The following is a 22218-nucleotide window of genomic DNA, read 5'->3' on the forward strand; positions in this document are numbered from 1 at the left end:
TATATGGCCTTTATTATGTTGAGGTAGGTTCCCTCTATGCCCACTTTCTGGAGAGTTTTTATCATACATGGGTGTTGAATTTTGTCAAAAGCTTTTTCTGCATCTACTGAGATGACCTTATGGTTTTTATTCTTCAGTTTGTTAATATGGTGTATCACACTGATTTGTGTATATTGAAGAATCCTTGCATCTCTGGGATAAATCCCACTTGATCACAGTGTATGATCCTTTTAATGTGTTGTTGGATTCTGTTTGCTAGTATTTTGTTGAAGATTTTTGCATCTATATTCATCAGTGATATTGGTCTGTAATTTTCTTTCTTTTGTAGTACATTTGTCTGCTTTTGGTATCAGGGTGATGGTGGCCTCATAGAATGAGATTGGGAGTGTTCCTTCCTCTGCCATTTTTTGGAAGAGTTTGAGAAGGATGGGTGTTAGCTGTGTTGATTGTTACTTCGCCTTTTTCATTTCTGATTTTATCAGTTTGAACCCTCTCCCTTTTTCTCTTGCTGAGTGTGGCTAAAGGTTTATCAATTTTGTTTATGTTTTCAAATAACCAGCTTTTAGTTTCATTGATCTTTTCTATTGTGTGTGTGTGGTTTTTTTTTAGTCTATATTTCATTTATCTCTGCTCTGATCTTTATGATTTCTTTCTTTCTACTAACTTTGGGTTTTATTTGTTCTTCTTTCTCTGGTTCCTTTTGGTGTAAGTTTAGGTTGTTTATTTGAGCTTTTTCTTGTTTCCTGAGGTAAGCTTGTTTTGCTAGAAACTTCCCTCTTAGAATTGCTTTTGCTGCATCCCATAGGTGTTGGATCATTGTGTTTTCTTTTTTTGTTGTTGTCTCTAGGTATTTTTTGATTTCCTCTTTGATTTCTTCAGTGATCCATTGGTTGTTTAGTAACATATTGTTTAGCCTCCACGTTTGTGGTTTTGCGGTTTTTTTCTTGTAGTTTATTTCCAGTTTCGTAGTGTTGTGGTTGGAAAGATGCTTGATATGATTTTAATTTTCTTAAATTTACCGAGGTTTGCCTTGTGGCCTAGCATGTGATCTATACTGGAGAATGTTCCATGTGTACTTGAAAAGAATATGTATTCTGCTGCTTTCAGATGGAATGCTCTATATAAATATTAAGTCCATCTTGTCTAATGTGTTATATAAGGCCTGTGTTTCGTTACTGATTTTCTGTCTGGATCATCTGTCCATTGATGTGCTGGGTGTTAAAGTCCACCACTATTATTGTGTCACTGTCGATTTCCCCTTTTTTGGCTGTTAGCATTTGCCTTATATGTTGATGTGCTCTTATGTTGGGTGCATTTATACTTATAATTGTTATATCTTCTTCTTGGATTGATCCCTTGATCATTATGTAGTGTCCTTCCTTGTCTCTTGTAAGATTCTTTATTTTAAAATCTATTTTACCCGATATGAGTATTGCCACTCCAGCTCTCTTTTGATTTCCTTTTGCATGGAATATCTTTTTCCATCCCGTCACTTTCAGTCTGTATGTGTCCCTAGGTCTGAAGTGGGTCTCTTGTAGATAGCATATATATGGGTCTTGTTTTTGTATCCATTCACCAAGTCTGTGTCTTTCGGTTGGTGCATTTAATCCATTCACGTTTAAGGTAATTATCGATATGTTTGTTCCTATGACCATTTTCTTAATTGTTTTGGGTATGTTTTTGTAGGTCCTTTTCTTCTCTTTAGTTTCCCACTTAGAGAAGTTCCTCAGCATTTGTTGTAGAGCTGGTTTGGTGGTGCTGAATTCTCTTAGCTTTTGCTTGTCTGTAAAGCTTTTGATTTCTCCATCGAATCTGAATAAGATCCTTGCTGGGTAGAGTAATCTTGGTTGTAGGTTCTTCCCTTTCATCATGTTAAGTATATCATGCCACTCCCTTCTGGCTTGTAGAGTCTCTGCTGAGAAATCAGCTGTTAATCTTGGGGAGTTCCCTTGTATGTTATTTGTTGTTTTTCCCTTGCTGCTTCCAGTAATTTTTCTTTGTCTTTAATTTTTGCCAATTTGATTACTATGTGTCTCGCCGTGTTTCTCCTTGGCTTTATCCTGTATGGGACTTGCTGCACTTCCTGGACTTGGGTGGCTATTTCCTTACCCATGTTAGGGAAGTTTTCAACTATAATCTCTTCAAATATTTTCTCGGGTCCTTTCTCTCTCTCTTCTCCTTCTGGGACCCCTATAATGCGAATGTTGGTGTGTTTAATGTTGTCCCAGAAGTCTCTTAGGCTGTCTGTATTTCTTTTCATTCTTTTCTCTTTATTCTGTTCCGCAGCAGTGAATTCCACCATTCTGTCTTCCAGGTCACTTATCTGTTCTTCTGCCTCAGTTATTCTGCTATTGATTCCTTCTACTGTATTTTTCATTTCAGTTATTGTATTGTTTATCTCTGTTTGTTTGTTCTTTAATTCTTCTAGGTCTTTGTTAAACATTTCTTGTTTGACAAGAAATGTTTGCCTCCATTCTTTTTCCGTGGTCCTGGTTCATCTTCATTATCATTATTCTGAATTCTTTTTCTGGAAGGTTGCCTATCTCCACTTCATTTAGTTGTTTTTCTAGGGTTTTAAATTGTTCCTTCATCTGGTACATAGGCCTCTGCCTTTTCATCTTGTCTATCTTTCTGTGAATGTGGTTTTTGTTCCACAGGCTGCAGGATTTTAGTTCTTCTTGCTTCTGCTGTCTGCCCTCTGGTGGATGAGGCTACCTAAGAGGTTTGTGTTAGTTTCCTGATGGGAGGGACTGGTGGTGGGTAGAGTGAGCTGACTGTTGCTCTGGTGGGCAGAGCTCAGTAAAAACTTTAATCTGCTTGACTGTTGATGGGTGGGGCTGGGTTCCCTGCCTGTTGATTATTTGGCCTGAGGCAACCTAACACTGGAGCCTACCTGGGCTCTTTGGTGGGGCTAATGACAGACTCTGGGAGGGCTCACGCCAAGGAGTACTTCCCAGAACTTCTGCTGCCAGTGTCCTTGTCCTCATGGTGAGACACAGCCACCCCCTGCCTCTGCAGGAGACCCTCCAACACTAGCAGGTAGGTCTGGTTCAGTCTCCTATGGGGTCACTGCTCCTTCCCCTGGGTCCCAATGCACACACTACTTTGTGTGTGCCCTCCATGAGTGGAGTTTCTGTTTCCCCCAGTCCTGTCAGAGTTGTGCAATCAAATCCCACTAGCCTTCAAAGTCTGATTCTCTAGGAATTCCTCCTCCCGTTGCCAGACCCTCAGGTTGGGAAGCCTGACGTGGGGCTCAGAACCTTCACTCCAGTGGGTGGACTTCTGTGGTATAAGTGTTCTCCAGTCTGTGAGTCACCCACCCAGCAGTCATGGGATTTGATTTTACTGTGATTGCGCCCCTCCTACCATCTCATTGTGGCTTCTCCTTTGTCTTTGGATGTGGGATATCTTTTTTGGTGGGTTCCAGTGTCTTCCTGTCGATGATTGTCCAGCAGCTAGTTGTGATTCTGTTGTTCTCACAAGAGGGAGTGACAGCACGCCCTTCTACTCCACCATGTTGGTTCCTCTCGCCGGGAATTATTAATTACAACAGTAACTACCATTCATTAAGAACCTAAGTCCCTTATTATAACTGTAAAAAAAAAAAAAAAAAAAAGAACCTAAGTCTCAAACATTGTGTTTGGATACTTTTTTTTTTTTGGCCATGCCAGGTCAGTTGCTGCACGTGGGATCTTTTAATCGAGGCATGCGGGCTCTTAGTTGCAGCATGCATGTGGGATCTAGTTCCCAGACCAGGGATCGAACCCAGGCTCCCTGCATTGGGAGCATGGAGTCTTACCCACTGGACCACCAGGCAAGTCCCATACTTTTTAATGTCTCAGTTAATTTGATATTCATACTTATATGAGTAAATGACATGAGGCCATTCCAGAGCTAAGGGAAATAGGACTCAGAACTGAATAGATGAGTTGCCTGAAGTCACAAAGCTAGTAAGTGGCAGAATCCAGATTTGAATTCCCTTTCATTTTTGGTCTGTTCTTGTCTCTACCCCACACTGCCTCTTTAATGCTACTACTTCTCCATTTTTCAGATTTTACCTGGAAATGCCGATGTTTTGCTTTTGGTGAGTCTCAGGACAGAAAAAATCAACCCCAGGACTCGACCAATATTCTACTTTTCCATCAAGGCAAGGCCACCATCTAGTGGCCACACTTTGCCACCAATACAGTCAAAGTAGCGGGGAAGGAAATGGTTTTCCTCCCCTGGTTTTACATGTCCTTGCATCAGGTTGGAGCGTCTGCACTGACTCTTCTAGTCAAGAAGAACAGGAGCCCAGGGACTTCCCTGGTGGTCCAGTGGTTAAGACTCCATACTTCCACTGCAGGGGGACGGGTTTGATCCCTAGTCAGGGAACTAAGATCCCTCATACCGCATGGTACGACCAAAAAAAAAACCAGAAGAGGAGCCTGGTAACATTATGGACTGTACATGGTTTTGGAATGAGACAGACTCAAGTTCAATCCCAGATTCACCATTTACTAACTGTGTGACTTTGGTAAGCTACTAAATGTAACATGAGTCTCAGTCTCCTCATTCCTCGAATGAAATAACACCATTAGCCTGAGAGGATTATCATGGGAATGTCAATGAAAATCAGCCAGCACAGTAACTGATCCAAAGAGCTTCCTCAATAACTGCTGGTTCCTCTTCCTAATCTTCTTTCATGTAGCCTAAAACCACATGGGTATTTTGATTTTCTTTTTTTTTTTTTAAAGAAAACACATCGATACTACTGGCTCATGCTGTGTTTAACATAACTTCCATACTTCTTTTGTATGTAAACTATAGTAGAGGCAAATTCCCCAAAATGTATTCCTTATTTTTATAAACACATGAAATCAACAATAAGCATTTTTTGAGTACCTTCTTACAATGTACCAGGCACTTATGACAGTGGATGGGAACTCACTATTGACTGGGGAAAACAGACTACTTTACGTGTAATACCATGTAAAAGTACTATCATGGATATAACTGACAAATGGAAGAGAAGCAAATCTGTTAGAAGGATGTAGATCAGGAACGCTTCATGAAGAAACACCTTTTGAAAAGTCTCTTAAAAGTTGAGCTCACCAGATACGGGCACAGAACATTCTTGACATAAGAAAAATATATGTCAGAAGCAATGAGGAAACATGAAGAAGTACAGTGTGGCTGAAACATAGGATGGGATGGATGAAGAGGCGGGGAGAGATCTGTGGTACAGGTCAATGACAGCTCGTTAAGCTCATCCGGAATCTAGATGATAGGTGCATTATCTATCACCACCACTGTCATCATCAGCAGCAGCATCCACAGCAGTTATCATATATTGGATATACACTATGTGCCAAACTCTGTACATGCATAACTGCTAAACCTCATAACCCTGCAAGTTATATGTTATTTTCATAGAGGTTAAGAAATTTTCCCAAAGGCAAAGAGTCAGTAAGGAGTGTAAGCTGAGTGAGATTCAGCTCCAGGTCTCTCTGATTCTACTACACTAGTGGTCCCAATCTTGGCTGTACAACACAATCACCTGGAGAATCTGTTTAAAAATAAAGGTTTCAGACCCAGTTCTAAAACAGTATATCTCTAGAGAGTGGGACTTGGGAACCTATATTGCAAACAAACTCTCCAGATGTTTCCAAAATAGGAAGCCAAATGGCAGTTCTGCTTCTTGAAACTACCACAGAGCCTCTTAAAACACACACACACACACACACACACACACACACACACACACACACGAACACTACTAATTTACACCTTCCATCTATGTGTCAAGTGCCTAATCCTCACAAAATTCTGCAATAGGAAGCCAAATGGCAGTTCTGCTTCTTGAGACTCTCACAGAGCCCCTTAAAACACACACACACACACACACACACACACACACACGAACACTACTAATTTACACCTTCCATCTATGTGTCAAGTGCCTAATCCTCACAAAATTCTGCAAGGGTATTATAATCCCCACTTTAAAGGAGAGAAAAGTCAAGCTCAGGAGGCTTACAGCTTCCCTCTTCCAGTCAACAAAGCAAGGAGCAAAAATAAGATTCAAACACAGGTATGTCTAGTTCTTCTTTGTCATGCTGTGTGGTAGAATTCTAAAATACCCACCCCCCAAATGACCCTTGCCCCTGTATTCTCTCCTCCCCTTTGAGTGTGAGTGAAAACTGAATATGATGAGACGTTACTGCAGTGATTATGTACAGGATGAGTAATCACTGAAGTGATTACATGGCAAAAAGATTATCTTGTGGGTGTAACCTATTCTAATCATGTGAGGTCTTTTAAAAGCAGAGTGTTTTCTGCAGCTGGTAGCAGAAGTGAAAAGTCAGAGAGGTTTAAAGCACTAGAAGGATTCTATGCACCATGCTGACTTGAAGATGGAGGGGCCACATGACAAGGAGTATGTGCAGCCTCTAGAAGTTGAGAGCAGATCTCAAGCTGACAGCCAGCAAGAAAATGAGGACCTCAGTCCTGTAACCACAAGGAACTGAATTCTGCCAACAACCTGAATGAGCCTAGAAGCAGACTCTCGCCTTGGAGTCTTCCTCAGAGCCTCCAGATAAGAGCCCAGCCTGGCCAATATCTTGATTTCAACAAGGAGAGAATCTTTCTGAGATGTCCGACCTACAGAACTGTAGATAATAAATGGTGGGAGTTTTTTAATAACATAACATAACATAACACATAACATAAAATTTACCATTTTAACATTTTTCAGTGTTCAGCTTAGTACCATTAAATACATTCACATTGTTGCACAGCCATCCTAACCATCCATCTCCAGAATTTTTTCATCTTCTCAAACTGAAATTCTGTACCCATTAAAGAAATCCCTAATCCTACTTGCCTCAGCCCCTGAAAACCACCATTCTACTTTCTGTTTCCATGAATTTGACAACTCTAGGTACCTCATATATGTAGAATCAGACAATATTTGTCTTTTTGTGACTGGCTTATTTCACACAGCATAATGTCCTTAAAGTTCATCCATGTTGTAGCATGTGTCAGAATTTCCTTCCTCCTTTTTAAGACTAAACAGTATTCCACTGTATGTATATACCACATTTTGTTTATCCATTTATCCATCATATGGACACTGGGCTGCTTCCACTTCTAGGCTATTGTTGAGTAACGCTTCTATGAAAAGCACATGTGTATACAAATATCTGTTCAAGGCTGTGCTTTCCATTCTTTTGAATATATAGATATATATGAGTATTGTTTTAAGTCAATTCATTATCTTGAACATTGAGTAAGTAAAAGGAAATAATTGAGCATTTATTTATCCTGTCTATTTGAACTGTACCACTGGGTAATTAAATAATAGATGAAGAGAAATGTTTCCTTATATAATTATTTCTGATAAAAATTAAAACAAAATGATAAAATAGCATAATTTTGCAACCCCCAAATGGATCTAGCTACTGAGCATCAATAGTTGGTAATATCTGGGAGTTCCCTGGTGGCCTAGCGGTTAGGACTCGGCGCTTTCATTGCCATGGCCCAGGTTCAATCCCTGGGTGGGGAACTGAGATCCTGCAAGCTGTGTGGCGTGGCCGGAAAAAAAAAAAAAAAAAAAGTTGCTAATATCAATAAAGAGCATAAACCAGACATCATGTATCTCCTGATAAAAGAACACAACACTGCCTATAGTCTTGCCAAAGGGATCAAACCTACGTCTAATCCAGTCTCTGGATCCACCTGCCAATTTGCAAGAAAAGCAGAGACAGAGGAACACGCTGAACTGCACCAGTATGCAATCAATAAAATCTACATTATGGAAAGCTCCTACAGGTCAAAGGGTCTGGATTCTTCAATACATAATTGCAAACAAAAGATATCAAGTTTTTTTAAATGGGCAATATAAAATATAGAATTTAGGAAAGAAAATCCAAGAAGTGATTCCTATAAAAGAACAATGGTTACTTTAAGAGACAGGGAGGTGGCTGTAATTTGAATGGGGCACATAGACAGGTTTCTGAGGTAACTGGCCAAATTCTATTTCTTAACCTAGATGGTAGTCACAAGGGTTAATAATTAATTAAGCTATATTTAAAAGAAAAAAATCGCACATTAAATGTAACAATGAGACAGCGGCCCAAATCCAGATTGAATTCAACTGAAGAGCTGTCTCACGGCAGCTCTGCCAAAGTCTCACCATTGAGTCTATCTCAAGCCAAGAAAGCAGTTCATACCAGACTGAGAGGTGACTGACGTCAATGGCAAGTGGTTAGAAAAGCAATTAAACCAAGAAGGCAAAAGCAAAACCAAAGGAAAGGAAAAAAACAGTATAATAAGCTGAATTTTCAAAAATCTTTATGCTATAACATATACAACATCTGTTCAAAACAAGCCTGTCTCATTTCCATCCTGTAAATTCACCATACCCACTCCTATCTCAGTGCCAAAATTTTTCCATCAGAATTTCGTTCTTTTCTCAGAGTTATTTCCCATTTTTACCAATTAACTACTGCTAATAAAGGCAATCGTATGTTTACCAAATATTTACATTTATATCTTCAAAAGTAAGGGTGCAGAAAAAAGATGGCAGAAAGAAAGCAACAGGAGCCTGAAAGAAGAAAAGGCCACTAGAAGCTGATTTACCAAGTTATGATAGAGGTAGGCCCCTCTTTAGATACATTGGAGTACTAGAAACTATATCCCTAAGCCTGCTTTCTTGTCTTTAGCTATTTGGACCACGGTGGAAATTGAACAAGCAATTGAAAGCAGCTTGAAGCTATAGGCCTGCACTGTCCAATAAGGTAGCCCCTAGCTACATGTGCCTACAGGCCACCTGAAGTACAGCTAATCTGTACAAAGATGTGCCATAAGTGCAAAAGACATAGTGGATTCCAAAGACTTAGTATGAAAAAAAGAGTGTAAAATATCTCATTAATAATTTTTGTATTGATTACCTGTTTAAATAATATTCTGGACATACTGGCATAAACAAAATATATTATTAAAATTAATTTCACCTGCTTTTTACTTTTTAAATGTGATTACTACAAAAATTTTAAATTATGTGGCTCACATTATATTTCTATTGGACATCACTGCTACAAAAACCATTATTAAATAGTGTTGAACAGGAAGAACTAAGCAGCTGAAAGGGGACTTTTCAGTTTTTTTCTACTGTTTGCGCTATTGCCAACACTACAACTCATTTAATTTCCAGCCCCTGTCCCTGGATATAAAATAGAGGTTAAAAAAATCAGTAGGTGCATTAAGTCATGGATACAACATTAAATCATGGGCCAAAGGAACTGAGTTCTAGTCCTGGTTCTGGAGTTACCCTGGAGAAGTCTTTTTTGTTCTCTGAGCCTTAGTTGCCTGCCCTAACAATTAAGTAAAGGAGCTAAACTAAATTTAGACTCCCATTAATCTATCAAAATATTTTTTTTCTTTCTGTCGGAATTGGTTTTCATAAAAATGAATAAATACTCACTCTGAGTCTAACACATCCTCTGCGAGAGCCTCTCATCATTTTGTCCTTGGACTAAAAGAAAAACAAAAACATTCAATGAATAAAAGATAAACAGACTGCTTTTAAAATCATCTAGGGATAAAGAGACAACATTTATAGTAATATTCCTCCCTTCTCCCCATCCCCACCCCACCTCACCCCACCATCACTTAAAGATAGGAATTGGGAGGTTTAAAATGTTTTGTAGCCTATACAAATAAAACTAATCCCAGGATTTTATGTGTACCTTAAGTGTAACATATATTACACTATATTTTCATTCCTCCTTCATAGCCCTTAACTCTCAACTAAAATATGCTTCTCATATTTTAGTAAGTTTGAGAGTCACCTGGAAGGCGACAAATTACCTGGGGATTTAAGAATCACTCCCAGATGATTCTGACTCAAGCAAACACAAGACCACGTTTTGAGAAACACTGCTTTATCTCCTTGCAACTCCCCAAATGGGTCACATTTTTTGCCTCTGAGATTTCTCATCCAATGTTTCTCAGCTTGGAATATCCTTGACCCTGATTTTCTGTCTTGCCAACTGTCATTCATCAGTGCCCTACCTCCGTCTGATTTGAATTCCCATCCTTGGACTCCCAGAGTCTCCTGTGTGTTCCCTTGTTGTGGCATGCACCATCTTGTGCTATGATGGCTAGTTACTTGTCTGACTCACCCAGAGACTGCACATTCCTTAAGGGGTAGAAACTGTATCTGACTTATGTTTCAGAACAGTGTCTGGCATACATTAGGTAATCAAAAAATATTTATTGATAAAATGTTGTTTCTCCTTTATGTTTCCCCTACTAGACTGAGCCAAGCAAAGGCTGTGTTCTGCATAATAAGCCCCATGTTGACATTCAGTAAATATTCCTAGAATTAACTTAGTCATGTGTAATAAAATAAAGTAAAACCTCAAATAACTAAAGTTTTAAAAATATTTAATACCTCAACAACTGGTATTTTTCTGTACTCCACTATGTGACAAAGTGAAACAAGCCAATATCATGGGGTTATGGTTTTTGGCTTGTTTGCTTGTTTTTAATTTTTTGGCCATGTCACACAGCATGCGGGATCTCAGCTCCCCGACCAGGGATCAAACCTGGGCCTTCAGTGGTGAGAGCTTGGAGTTCTAACCATTGCACCACCAGGAAATTCCCTGGGGTTATGTTTTAAAGAAAACTGTCCCACTTTAAACCATAGATGCCCTACATCCATTGTACTGAGCCATAAGCAAACTTCCAGCTATAAGATAACTAAGTTCTGGGGATTTAATATACAGCATGATGACTATAGTTAACAATACATACTGTATACTTGAAAGTGGCTGAGTGAGTAGATCTTAAGAGTTCTCACTACAAAAAAAAAAAGGTAACTATGACAGGTGATGATGGATGTGTTAATTAACCTTACTGTGGTAATCATTTCACAATATATATGTATATCAAATCATCACACTGTACACCTTAAACAATGTTATATGTCAATTATACCTCAATAAAGCTGGAAAAAATAAATTCAGTCTTTCTTGGAGATATCTGCATGTCTGTACACAAAGATCTGCCTTACCCTTCTCATTGCAGTACATGCTGTTAACATAGCCTATGTCATTGTTTTCACCAATTCTTAGCTTATCAATGTAACAATATTACAATGATAAATCAAAGTAAACTCTCTTCAAAAAAGAAAAAAATGAAACAAAAAAGCAAAGTACTGAGCTATAGAAATTCATGTTCAGAAATTATTATTGAAGTACTGAAGAGAGTCTTCTTACTTACAAATACAAAGAGGACTCATACATTTTATAAAACATTCTCAACATCAAGCAGGGTTGAAAAGAGTTCTTTACTAACAATATAGTTGATAAAAACACAGTTAACAAAAATATTCCCTAAGCATTTAATAGCCCTTTTACAATACCCTATACTTATCTTCCCTCCAAAAGTGTCAAGGCAATACACAAAAATAATAATTAGGTTTGAAAATACCCAGTGAGAGTTAGAATACAACTCAAACAAGGTAAGAAACAACCTTGACCCTCTTCCATTTTTATTTTTATTTATTTATTTATTTTTTAATTTTAATTTTTAATTTTTTTTATTTTTTGAGGTACGTGGGTCTCTCACCGCTATGGTCTCTCCTGCTGTGGAGCACCGGCTCCGGACGCGCAGGCCCAGCGGCCGCGGCCCACGGGCCCAGCAGCTCCGCGGCATGCGGGATCCTCCCGGACCGGGGCAGGAACCCGTGTCCCCTGCATCGGCAGGCGGACTCTCAACCACTGCGCCACCAGGGAAGCCCCGTCCATTTTTAAAAATAAGATTACAGTAAATAGAAAAAGAGTAAGACAGGGTTATAAGTTAGAAAACATTGAAAGAGATAAGTGAAAATAATTAAAGCAAGTATAACTAGGAAACAATCAGACAAATCCAGAATGTGGGACATCCTATAAAATAACTGGCCTATTTTCAAATGTCCAAAAAAAAAAAAAAAAGACTAGCATATAAACGACTGTAATATAGAGCAAAAATAAATTATGTGCATAGAGGCACAAAGTGCTATGAACTACAGAAGGCTCCCTGCCATGGAAAAAAGATTGGGAAAGTCAATACTGAAGTGACCAGGTCTCAAGGTTCAATCTGGGACTAAAAAAAAGGATTCTGATAAGAGAGGGAAGGTAGGAAAAAGAAGGCATTCCAAGCCAAGGGAACAACATCAGCAAAAGCACAGGTATGGAAAACTTTACACATGAGGTCTTCACAGAAGAGTAGACTGATAGCCCAAGCACAGTGTGTGGAGAGGAAGGTGGAGAGAGATGGAGAGATGAGGCTGAAAAGGAGGTATGGGGACCAGGTCCTGGAGGGTCAGAAAAAAACAGTGAGAAGTTAAGGAAATTAAACTTTATTCAGTAGTTAATGGAGAGCTACTGAAGGTTTATGAACATTCTCAGTGGTGTGTTATAGAAAAATAACACTGTCAAATATGAGGACTTGGGGAAAAGGGATGATGGTGACATTAATGATATAGCAAAAGCAGCAGCAGCAGCAGCAGATTCTCACTCACTGATACCCTCTATGTCAGTGGTCCCCAACCTTTTTGGCACCAGGCACCGGTTTCATGGAAGACAATTTTTCCATGGATCGGGGGTTGGGGGCGATGGTTTCGGGATGATTCAAGCACTTAACATTTACTGTGTACTTTATTTTTTTATAAATTTATTTATTTATTTGGCTGCATTGGGTCTTCATTGCTGTGCATGGGCTTCCTCTAGTTGCGGTGAGCCGGGGCTACTCTTCGTTGCGGTGCACGGGCTTCTCATTGTGGTGGCTTCTCCTGTTGCGGAGCATGGGTTCTAGATGCACAGGCTTCAGTAGTTGTGGCTTGCGGGCTCTAGAGTGCAGGCTCAGTAGCTGTGGCGCATGGGCTTAAGTTGCTCTGCAGCATGTGGGATCTTGCCGGACCAGGGATTGAACCTGTGTCTCCTGCGTTGGCAGGTGGATTCTTAACCACTGCACCATCAGGGAAGTCCCTATTTCTATTATTATTACATTGTAATATATAATGAAAGAATTATACAACTCACCATAATGCAGAATCAGTGGGAGCCCTGAGCTTGTTTTCACTTGCCACTCACTGATACACTGATAGGGTTTTCATAAGAGTCTGCAATCAACTAATTTATTATGGTCTCTGTGCAGTCAAACCTCTCTGCTAATGTTAATCTGTATTTGCAGCCGCTCCCCAGTGCTAGCATCACCGCCTCAGCTCCACCTCAGATCATCAGGCATTAGATTCTCATAAGGAACACACAACCTAGATCCCTCGCACGCGCAGTTCACAATAGGGTTTGCGCTCCTATGAGAATCTAATGCCACCACTGATCTGACAGGAGGTGGAGCTCAGGCGTTAATGTGAGTGATGGGGAGCAGCTGTTAATACAGATGAAGCTTCACTCACTCACCTGCCACTTACATCCTGCTGTGCAGCCTGGTTCCTAACAGGCCACGGTCAGGTACCAGTCCGTGACCTGGGGGTTGGGGACCCCCTGCTCTATGTGATATGCACTTTATACACAGTAAGCTTCACAAGACCTTGCATGGTAAGAGTTATGCACATATTATAAATGAAAGTGACACGAGAGATCAAGTAAATTAGCCGGTTAAATTACACACGTAAAATGTAGCAGAGTTTGACCCAGCAGGTACAATTTGGAATGGCTGCCCTGCAAATCATTCTCCCAGACCATACCTGCGCTCTGCTAGCCTCGAATCCTCCTCCTCTTCCACAATGACACAGAGCCCTCACCCTCATTTTCTCCCCACTCAGCTCCAATGTGGGGCCAAAGGGAAGCTGGTGTGACTAAGTCCCCCAGGCACAGTGAGTGCTGAGGAGTGGTTATCTGACCAAGCTGGTCGATCACAGGACCCACAACCCCAGGGACAGGGAAGGATAGAACCCCTCCACAGGGAGTTTTTCTACTGGGGCTGAGCTGATAGGAAAGAGCTCTTTCCTATCTGTTCTTGAAGCTGTGAGGTACAGTTGCCACAGGTCTTGTGGCCTCTACATGAAGGAAGCAATAATTAAAGCATACACGCTGAGAGGAGGGAGAGGAGAGGCAGAGAGTCCTAGCTGCAAGTGATCTCCAGATACACCCTGATCTGAGGCAAACCTGCCTAAGAAAATGCTATTCACTGAATAGCAGGGGTTTTTGTTTGGGGTTTTTTGTTTTGTTTTGTATTTTCCTGCCGTTGTTGCTATCTGTTTTTTGATGAATACTGGTACTGATGAGAGAAAGGTAGGGCCAACATAACCCCAACTCCAGCAATCTTCCTACCAGATGCTGTGCTACCAATGTTCTCAAACTTACTAACAAATGTATTTTTAGCAACTTGGCACAAACATGCCACCAGCCACAAGGTCCAGCACCTTAAGAAAGGATCACTCACAAAACAAATGCTAAAATCTTTTCAGCTAGATTAGAAAACAGAATCCCCCATGAAGCAGAGAGATACAGGGGTGATATGTTCTACTCCTAAGCGGCTCCAGAATTAAAAAAGATTGTTGAATTTGGTGGTTGGGTTTGTTGGTTTCTTATATCTTATTAATGCAAGGTCAGTGGCTTGTTACAAGACATGCAATCAAAAATTATTTCTAATAATCCTTATGCTAATCCTAATGCTAACCCCAAGGTATTGATTCAGATTAAATTTGTATTGAAGTTTCAAAGTAAATTACCACAAATATATTGTTGCCTGTAACAGGCCTGTCCCCTGATATCCATTCTCCTTTTCTTCCTTTCAGTAACATATCCTCCACTCAAAGTTTTAACTGAACACATGGCTCCCCTGCCAGTTATTACATTTCCAGCTTCCCTTTCAGCTAGGTATAGGCCAGTGTGCTGTGAACAGAAGCAATGTGCAACAGATTGTGCCTTTCAAAGGAAACTTCTTGAAAAGACATTCTCTTTTCAAGGGTACATGCAACATTCTCCAGAACTGACCACATGTTAAGCCATAAAACAAGTTTCAGTAAATTTAAACAATGCAAATAATACAAAGTATGTTCTTTGACCAATATGGATTAAATGTAGAGCTCAATAACGCAGGGAAATTTGGGAAATTCACAAATAGGTGAAAATTAAATGACACTCCTAAACAGCCAATAGTTCAAAGAAAAAATAAAAAGGGAAATTTGAAAATACTTGAGATGAATGAAAATGAAAACACAATTTACCAAAACATAAAGAATACAGTGGGATAGGGAGGAGGGGAGGGAGGCTCAAGAGGGAGGGGATATGGGGACATGTATATGCATATGGCTGATTCGCTTTGTTGTGCAACAGAAACTAACACAGTATTGTGAAGCAATTATACTCCAATAAAGATCTATTTAAAAAAAAAGAATACAATGAAAGCAATTCTTAGAGGGAAATTTATAACTATAAATGTCTAAACTAAAAAATACAGATATCAAATCAATAATCTAACCTTTTACCTTAAGAAATTACACAAAGTAGTGCAACTAAACCTAAGGCAAGCAGAAGAAAGGAAATAATAGAAATTAGAGCAGAAATGAAATTAGAAAATGGAAAAAACAATAAAAATCAAAAGTTGTTTCACTGCAAATATCAACAAAATGGACAAACCTTAACTAGACTAACCAAGAAAAAAAGGGGACTCATATTACTGAAATCAGGAATGAAAGAGACAACATTATTACCAACTTTACAAAACAAAAAGTATTCTAAACGAATACAATGAACAACAAATTAGATAACCTAGAAGAAATGGACAAATTCCAAGAAAGACACAAGCTGTCAAAACTGATTAAAGAAGAAATAGAAAATACAACTAAACCTTTAAGTAAAGAATTTGAATTAGTAATCAAAAAACTTCTCACACAGAAAAGCCTAAGCCTAGGCTTCACTGGTAAATTCTATCAAATGTTTAAAGAATTAATACCTAGAAATAAATTTAACTAAGGAGGTGAAAGGCCTATACTCTGGAAACTATAAGAAGTCAGTGAATCTTACCCAGCACCAGGAAAAATCTCCTAGGTCCCTGCTATTGAAAGGTCCAGGGCAGCAAGCAGCCTCACCCAGGAGTTTGTGAGAAATGCAGAATCTTGAGCCCTCACCCCAGACCCCCTGAGTCTTAATCTGCATTTTAATAAGATCCCCAAGTATTTCTCTGTGCAAATTAAAGTTTGAGAAGCACTTGCAATGGGCTACCCCTTGCTTCTTTTATTTACAACATCAAATAGCACTGAATTTCACACCACTTAATGGGAGTTTCCCTCTAGCAAACTGCTACACACTAAAATCTCCTTAATTGTAACACTTGAGCAACAACAAATCATAATATTAATTAAAATAATGCCACAATCTGAAAAAAAAAGTAAGTCAATGAAGGAAATAGAAGACATTACAAATAAATGAAAAGATATCCCTTGTTTATGGATTAGAAGAATTAATATTGTTAAAATATCCATACTACCCAAAGCAATCTACAGATTTAATGCACTCCCTATGAAAATATCCATGACATTTTTCAGATAACTAGAATAAATAATCCTAAAATTTGTATGGAACCACAAAAGACCCCAAATAGCCAAAGCATCTTGAGAAAAAAGAACAATGCTGGAGATATCATGTTGCCTGACTTCAGACTATACTACAAAACTACAGTAATCAAAACAGTATGGTACTGGCACAAAAACAGACATATAGATCAATGGAACAAAATAGAAAGCCCAAAAATAAACCCTTGCACATATGGTCAATTAACCTATTATAAAGGAGGCAAGAATATACAATGGAGAAAAGACAATCTCTTCAGTTAAATGATGTTGGGAAAAATGGACAGCTACATTCTAAAAAAATGAATTAGAACATTTCTCACACTATACACAAAAATAAACTCAAAATGGATTAAAGACTTAAATATAAGACCAGAAACCATAAAACTCCTAGAAGAAAACACAGGCAGTACACTCTTTGATATAGGTCTTAACAATATTTTTTTGAAACTGTCTCCTCAGGCAAGGGAAACAAAAGCAAAAATAAACAAATGGGACTTAATCAAACTTAAAAGCTTTTGCACAGCAAAGGAAACCATCAACAAAACAAAAAGGCAACCTACTGAATGGGAGAAGATATTTACACAGGAACCCTAGTACACTGTTGGCGGGAATGTAAATTGGTACAACCATGGAAAACAGTACAGAGTTTCCTCAAAAAAATTAAAATAGAACTACCATATGATCTAGCAATTCCACTCCTGGGCATATATCTGAAGAAAATGAAAAAAATTAATTCAAAAAGATAGACTGTATTTCTATACTCTTGGAACAAGCTATCTGAAAAAAAATTAACAAAATAATTCCATTTATAATAATACCAAAAAGAATAAAAATACTTAGAAATAAACCTAATTTTGAAAGTACAAGACTTGTACACTGAAACTGCAAAACATTGCTGAAAGAGATTAAAGAAGATCTAAATACATGGAAAGACATTTTGTGTTCATGGATTGGTGGGCTACTATTGTCAATACAACAGCAATACTTTCCAAATTGATCTACAGATTTAATATAACCCCTGTCAAAATCCCAGTAGGGCCTCTTAATTGTCACACTCTGGATATATTTTATTACTTTAGCTGAACTTCTGTGTACCACATATAAAAAATCTTCTGAAGGGAAGGCTGCATAAGTAATTTAAATTAAGGATAGCTCAAAATATTCTCCATTGAGGCTTCTGAGGTTATAGATATACCCATGTGAACTCTCTCATTTATTTTTTAATTTTATTTATTTATTTAAATTTATTTTATTTATTTTTCTTTTCTTTTTTTTTTTTTTTTGGCCGCATGGCATGTGGGATCTTAGTCCTCTGACCAGGGATCAAACCCACACCCCCTGCACTGAAGCACAGGATCTTAACCACTAGACCACCAGGGAAGTCCCTGAACTCTTTCTTAATTTAAATGTACAAAATTATTTCAATCCCCCAACATGGTTTACAAAAATTTTTAAAGGAAGTACAATTTTTAGAAGAAATTTTTTTTAAAAAGTATATCCAGACATGTAACTTATCCTATAGAGAGTACAATTTAATGAAATAACTTGGACTGTGGAGTGAGAGAGAGAAGATTTTGAACTCCAGCCCTGCCAACTTGCTGGCAGTGTGACCTTGGCCAAATCACTAAAATTTCCTGAGCTGCAGTTTCCTCATTTGTAAATCTGGGGTATTAACTCTCACGGGATCACTGCAGGTACTGAGTTAAATAAGTAAATCACTTAGCATAGCACCTGTTGTAATAAAAGGCACAAGGGGGGCTTCCCTGGTGGCGCAGTGGTTGAGAATCTGCCTGCCAATGCAGGGGACACAGGTTCGAGCCCTGGTCTGGGAAGATCCCACATGCCGCGGAGCAACTAGGCCCGTGAGCCAAAACTACTGAGCCTGCAAGTCTGGAGCCTGTGCTCCGCACTACCTTAAATACAGGAAAGAGAGATCTGCAATCATTTTCTCTAAATGTAAGCTAACTTTATTCCCATCAGGCCACACTTTCTTTCAGACATGTTTCAGTTCCCTCTACAAATATACATAGACCCCAAACTGTTTTAGTAATAAAACACAGACAGCCTACAAAAAAACAAATAACAAAGTAAAACAAAAACATATATTTTCCCTACTTCATGCTCACACACTTCTTCTGTGAACCCTCTTTCAACCCAGCTCATATGCTGAGGTACAATTTACTGCATTCTCAATTTTTATAACTGCATTTAAAAATATTACATAAAACAATTAGAGAGCAATAATAATCTCTAATAATGGTATATAAGCACTAAATCAAATTCAACACCAAGGTAACCTCTTAATTGTATCTTTATTATAACTACTTAACTGTATCTCTAACAGGATATAAACTTTTAAAGATTAGTTCAGTATATTCCTGGCATATACTAAGTACTCAAAAGTATTTTAAATTAACAAATTAATTCACAAAATCTAGCTTGGTGCTGGTATATAGTGCCATCAATGAAAACCTGTTTAACTGTTAATATACTGTGCATTTCCTCTGCTTCACAAAGCAAATGTGTCTGGAAAAGTTGTGCACAAATATGTTCAAAATTCATTAGGGAAGATTAGTTTGCCATTTAAACTAATTCTACAATCCTTTTATAAAGCAAAGAATGCCTCCCTAAACCTGTTATGTAAAGACACTTAAATTTTTATTTGAATGTTTATTTTACTTAAATAAACTAAATACTTATTAAAGATGAAGCAAGAGTCTCATCTGACTTGCTCTGAATCTCTCATAGCTAAAAGGGAGGTTTCCTTCTTCTGAACTTTTTAATACATAGCACCCCATCTTACCTTTCTTAAGGCACATATTACTTCTATCTTGTATGAAAATAATGTATGTGCATGCTTCATCACTTCTCTTAGAGAGCAGGGTTTCTGATTCATCCATGTGTCCTCTTCTACCCAACACCCCTGCTATACCTTTGCGAAGAATAAACAATAAATTGATGGTAGAAGACAAGTGGACAATGAATGTGGACAAATGTCAAAATGGTCTCCCTCCTTTTAACATGAATGTAATACTGCTTCACTATTGAGTCACACGTTAGTTCATTCCCAAAATTACATGAGGTTGCGCTTCTAGCTAGTGTTGCCCCTTGGACCATGTACTCCTGGAACACCTAGCAGGGGCTCAACCTGCTAGGCAAAACTAACCTACAGATTGAAATCACAAGAGGCTGGCTCTAGGGTGTAGGATGGACAGGAAAAGGACAGGAGGAAATTTTGCAGGATGACAGCAATGCTCTGTATTTTGATTGATACTGGTAACAAGGGTGTAAACAAATGTCAAAACTCATCTAACTGCATACTTGAAATCTGTGGGTTTTTTATTGGGTATAATTATATCTCAATAAAAGTAAATAAATAAATAGTACTTGCCAGAATTCCACATAGATACACTGCTTACAACAACAACTACAAAATAGGAAATGACAGCAATAACACCCATTCCTGTAGTTTCCTTTCTATTTGGGAGAGCACAGACTCCTTAAGCCATCTTGATAGTATTTAATGTACCAGAGAGCCTTCACTAGTTAATGCCTTGTGGGCAATCAATAGCCCAAAATGTCATCATGCTACTGGAAAGCTACACCACCAGAAACACTGAGGATCCACAGACCCACAATAATGGAGGAATTTTCCCTATCATTCATCCCTCAAGTTGCCATAGATAACTTCCTCATCTCCCCCTCCCCATTACAGAGGGCCTCATTCGAGCAGCAGTATACTACAGATAGAGCCTTAGGAAAATATATTGAATCAGTATACGAGGGGACAGTGATATTTGGGGTCTCTCCAAGATCCTGTAAGATGGCTGCCTTCCTTCAAAGAAACCAGACATGTATCAGAACAGAGATATATACAAGATCATCTTTAAGAGCTGGAACAGCTTAGAGGTAATTATACTAATTATGACTAATTATACTAAGTACCAGAAAGTATTAAAAGTAATAGAACTACAGTAAGAAGGCCAGAACCAGAACCAGAAAGCCAGAATAGAAGTTTTGCTGATCAACAGATTAGACCTGTTTGGTTCTTGTAATAGGTATGTCTCTAACACAGAGATACTGCATCTTGATATCAATGTCTGATTAAATATCTATAATATAATATATAACTCCCTTTAGTCTGCTTCTGCTTATACATTTGGCATCCCATATAGCTTGCTTTCAGAGACTATATGTACTAATGCACTAATGAGATAGCCTAAATATGCAGTCTCCTTAACAGTTATATATCTTGTTATGAATTAATAAATTTGAAAATTAGCTTCTGTAATAGTTACCACAACGTACATTTAGTGAATATTATTATATGTAAAACACTGTCATAAACTTTAGCTTTTTGTTAATATTTACTGAGCACTTATATGCCAGACACTGTGCTAGTGCTTTAAATATAATATTAATTCTCACATCAATCTTATGATATAGGTTCTTTTATTATATACATTTTGTAATTGAGAAAATAAAGGCTCAGAAAGGCCTACATAACCTGCCCATGGACTCACATATAATAAGTGGGATAGAGAGGATTTCAATCCAGGTCTGACTCTAAAGGCCATGCATTCTACCACAGTTACTATAGATCTGGTTAATTTAAGTTTTCTTTCAAAGTTTTTCTGAGCCACAAAGGCTGAGTGTCAAATCAGTGATCCTTCTGAACTCAACAGTATAACTGCCACCCTACAAAGCCTCACAGCAATACTTCAGAGGGTGGTACCCCTTTCTTCTGAACTACTGCTGGCATGTAAACCCCTACGTCATTAGATAACAGATACAGGTCCACATCTCTTATCTGAGACTTTCAGATCAAATGTGTTTTGAAATTCACAATTTTTGAAAAGTAATATACATATAGTACATAAACTGTGTCACACCTGCAGTGGAGTCTGAAGTATTAGCATTTAATTAATTTCACAATTAAGCATACTACTATTTAGGTAGTACAACATATATTTACTCTAAGTATGATAGAGATTATAAATAGCCACACAGTTCAAGACAGGCTTTACTTCCAAATGAGAATATAATAAATTTAGAAAAAAAAACTTCTGGAATTCAGAGACTGAGGGATTTCAGAATTATGGGTAAAGGACTGTAGACCTGTATTTGTTGTTGTTGTTGTTGTTGTTGTTTTTGCGGTACGCGGGCCTCTCACTGTTGTGGCCTCTCCCGTTGCGGAGCACAGGCTTCGGACGCGCAGGCTCAGCGGCCATGGCTCACGGGCCCAGCTGCTCCGCGGCATGTGGGATCTTCCCGGACCGGGGCACGAACCCGTGTCCCCTGCATCAGCAGGCGGACTCTCAACCACTGCGCCACCAGGGATGCCCTAGACCTGTATTTTGATCTAGTGACATCTTACATTGTAAAGTCCCAGGTCTCTCACGATTTCTTAAAAAGGACAATTTTATCTACAAGTCAGAATTTCAGGCCAGTAGAAAGAGAACCACTTTCACAGGGTTTAATTAAGCACAGCTATGATGACAGGGATTGCGCATCCTTTCTAAGAAAAAGTTAAATATTAAATACTAACTAGTAGCCTAAGTGCTACAAATTACTTAAGGTATGTTAATATATATTGGACCTCAATGTATATTTCCTATGTTTGTTTAGTTTTTCAAATACTGCCCAAAATA

General features: G+C 38.5%; 1 protein-coding gene across 4 annotated transcripts in view; it reads right to left on the bottom strand.

Moving 5' to 3' along the window:
* Positions 1–22218, bottom strand: part of OSBPL9 (oxysterol binding protein like 9) — a 176755-nt gene that overhangs the window by 136861 nt on the left and 17676 nt on the right. For all 4 annotated transcript variants that reach the window (XM_024119634.3, XM_024119635.3, XM_028489401.1 and 1 more), the window contains exon 2: positions 9467–9517. In XM_024119634.3, coding sequence (XP_023975402.2) covers positions 9467–9517 — 51 coding nt within the window. The remainder of the gene's footprint in view (positions 1–9466; positions 9518–22218) is intronic.

The sequence above is a fragment of the Physeter macrocephalus genome, chromosome 4 (assembly GCF_002837175.3).
Source record: "Physeter macrocephalus isolate SW-GA chromosome 4, ASM283717v5, whole genome shotgun sequence".
NCBI classification, from domain to species: Eukaryota; Metazoa; Chordata; class Mammalia; order Artiodactyla; family Physeteridae; genus Physeter; species Physeter macrocephalus.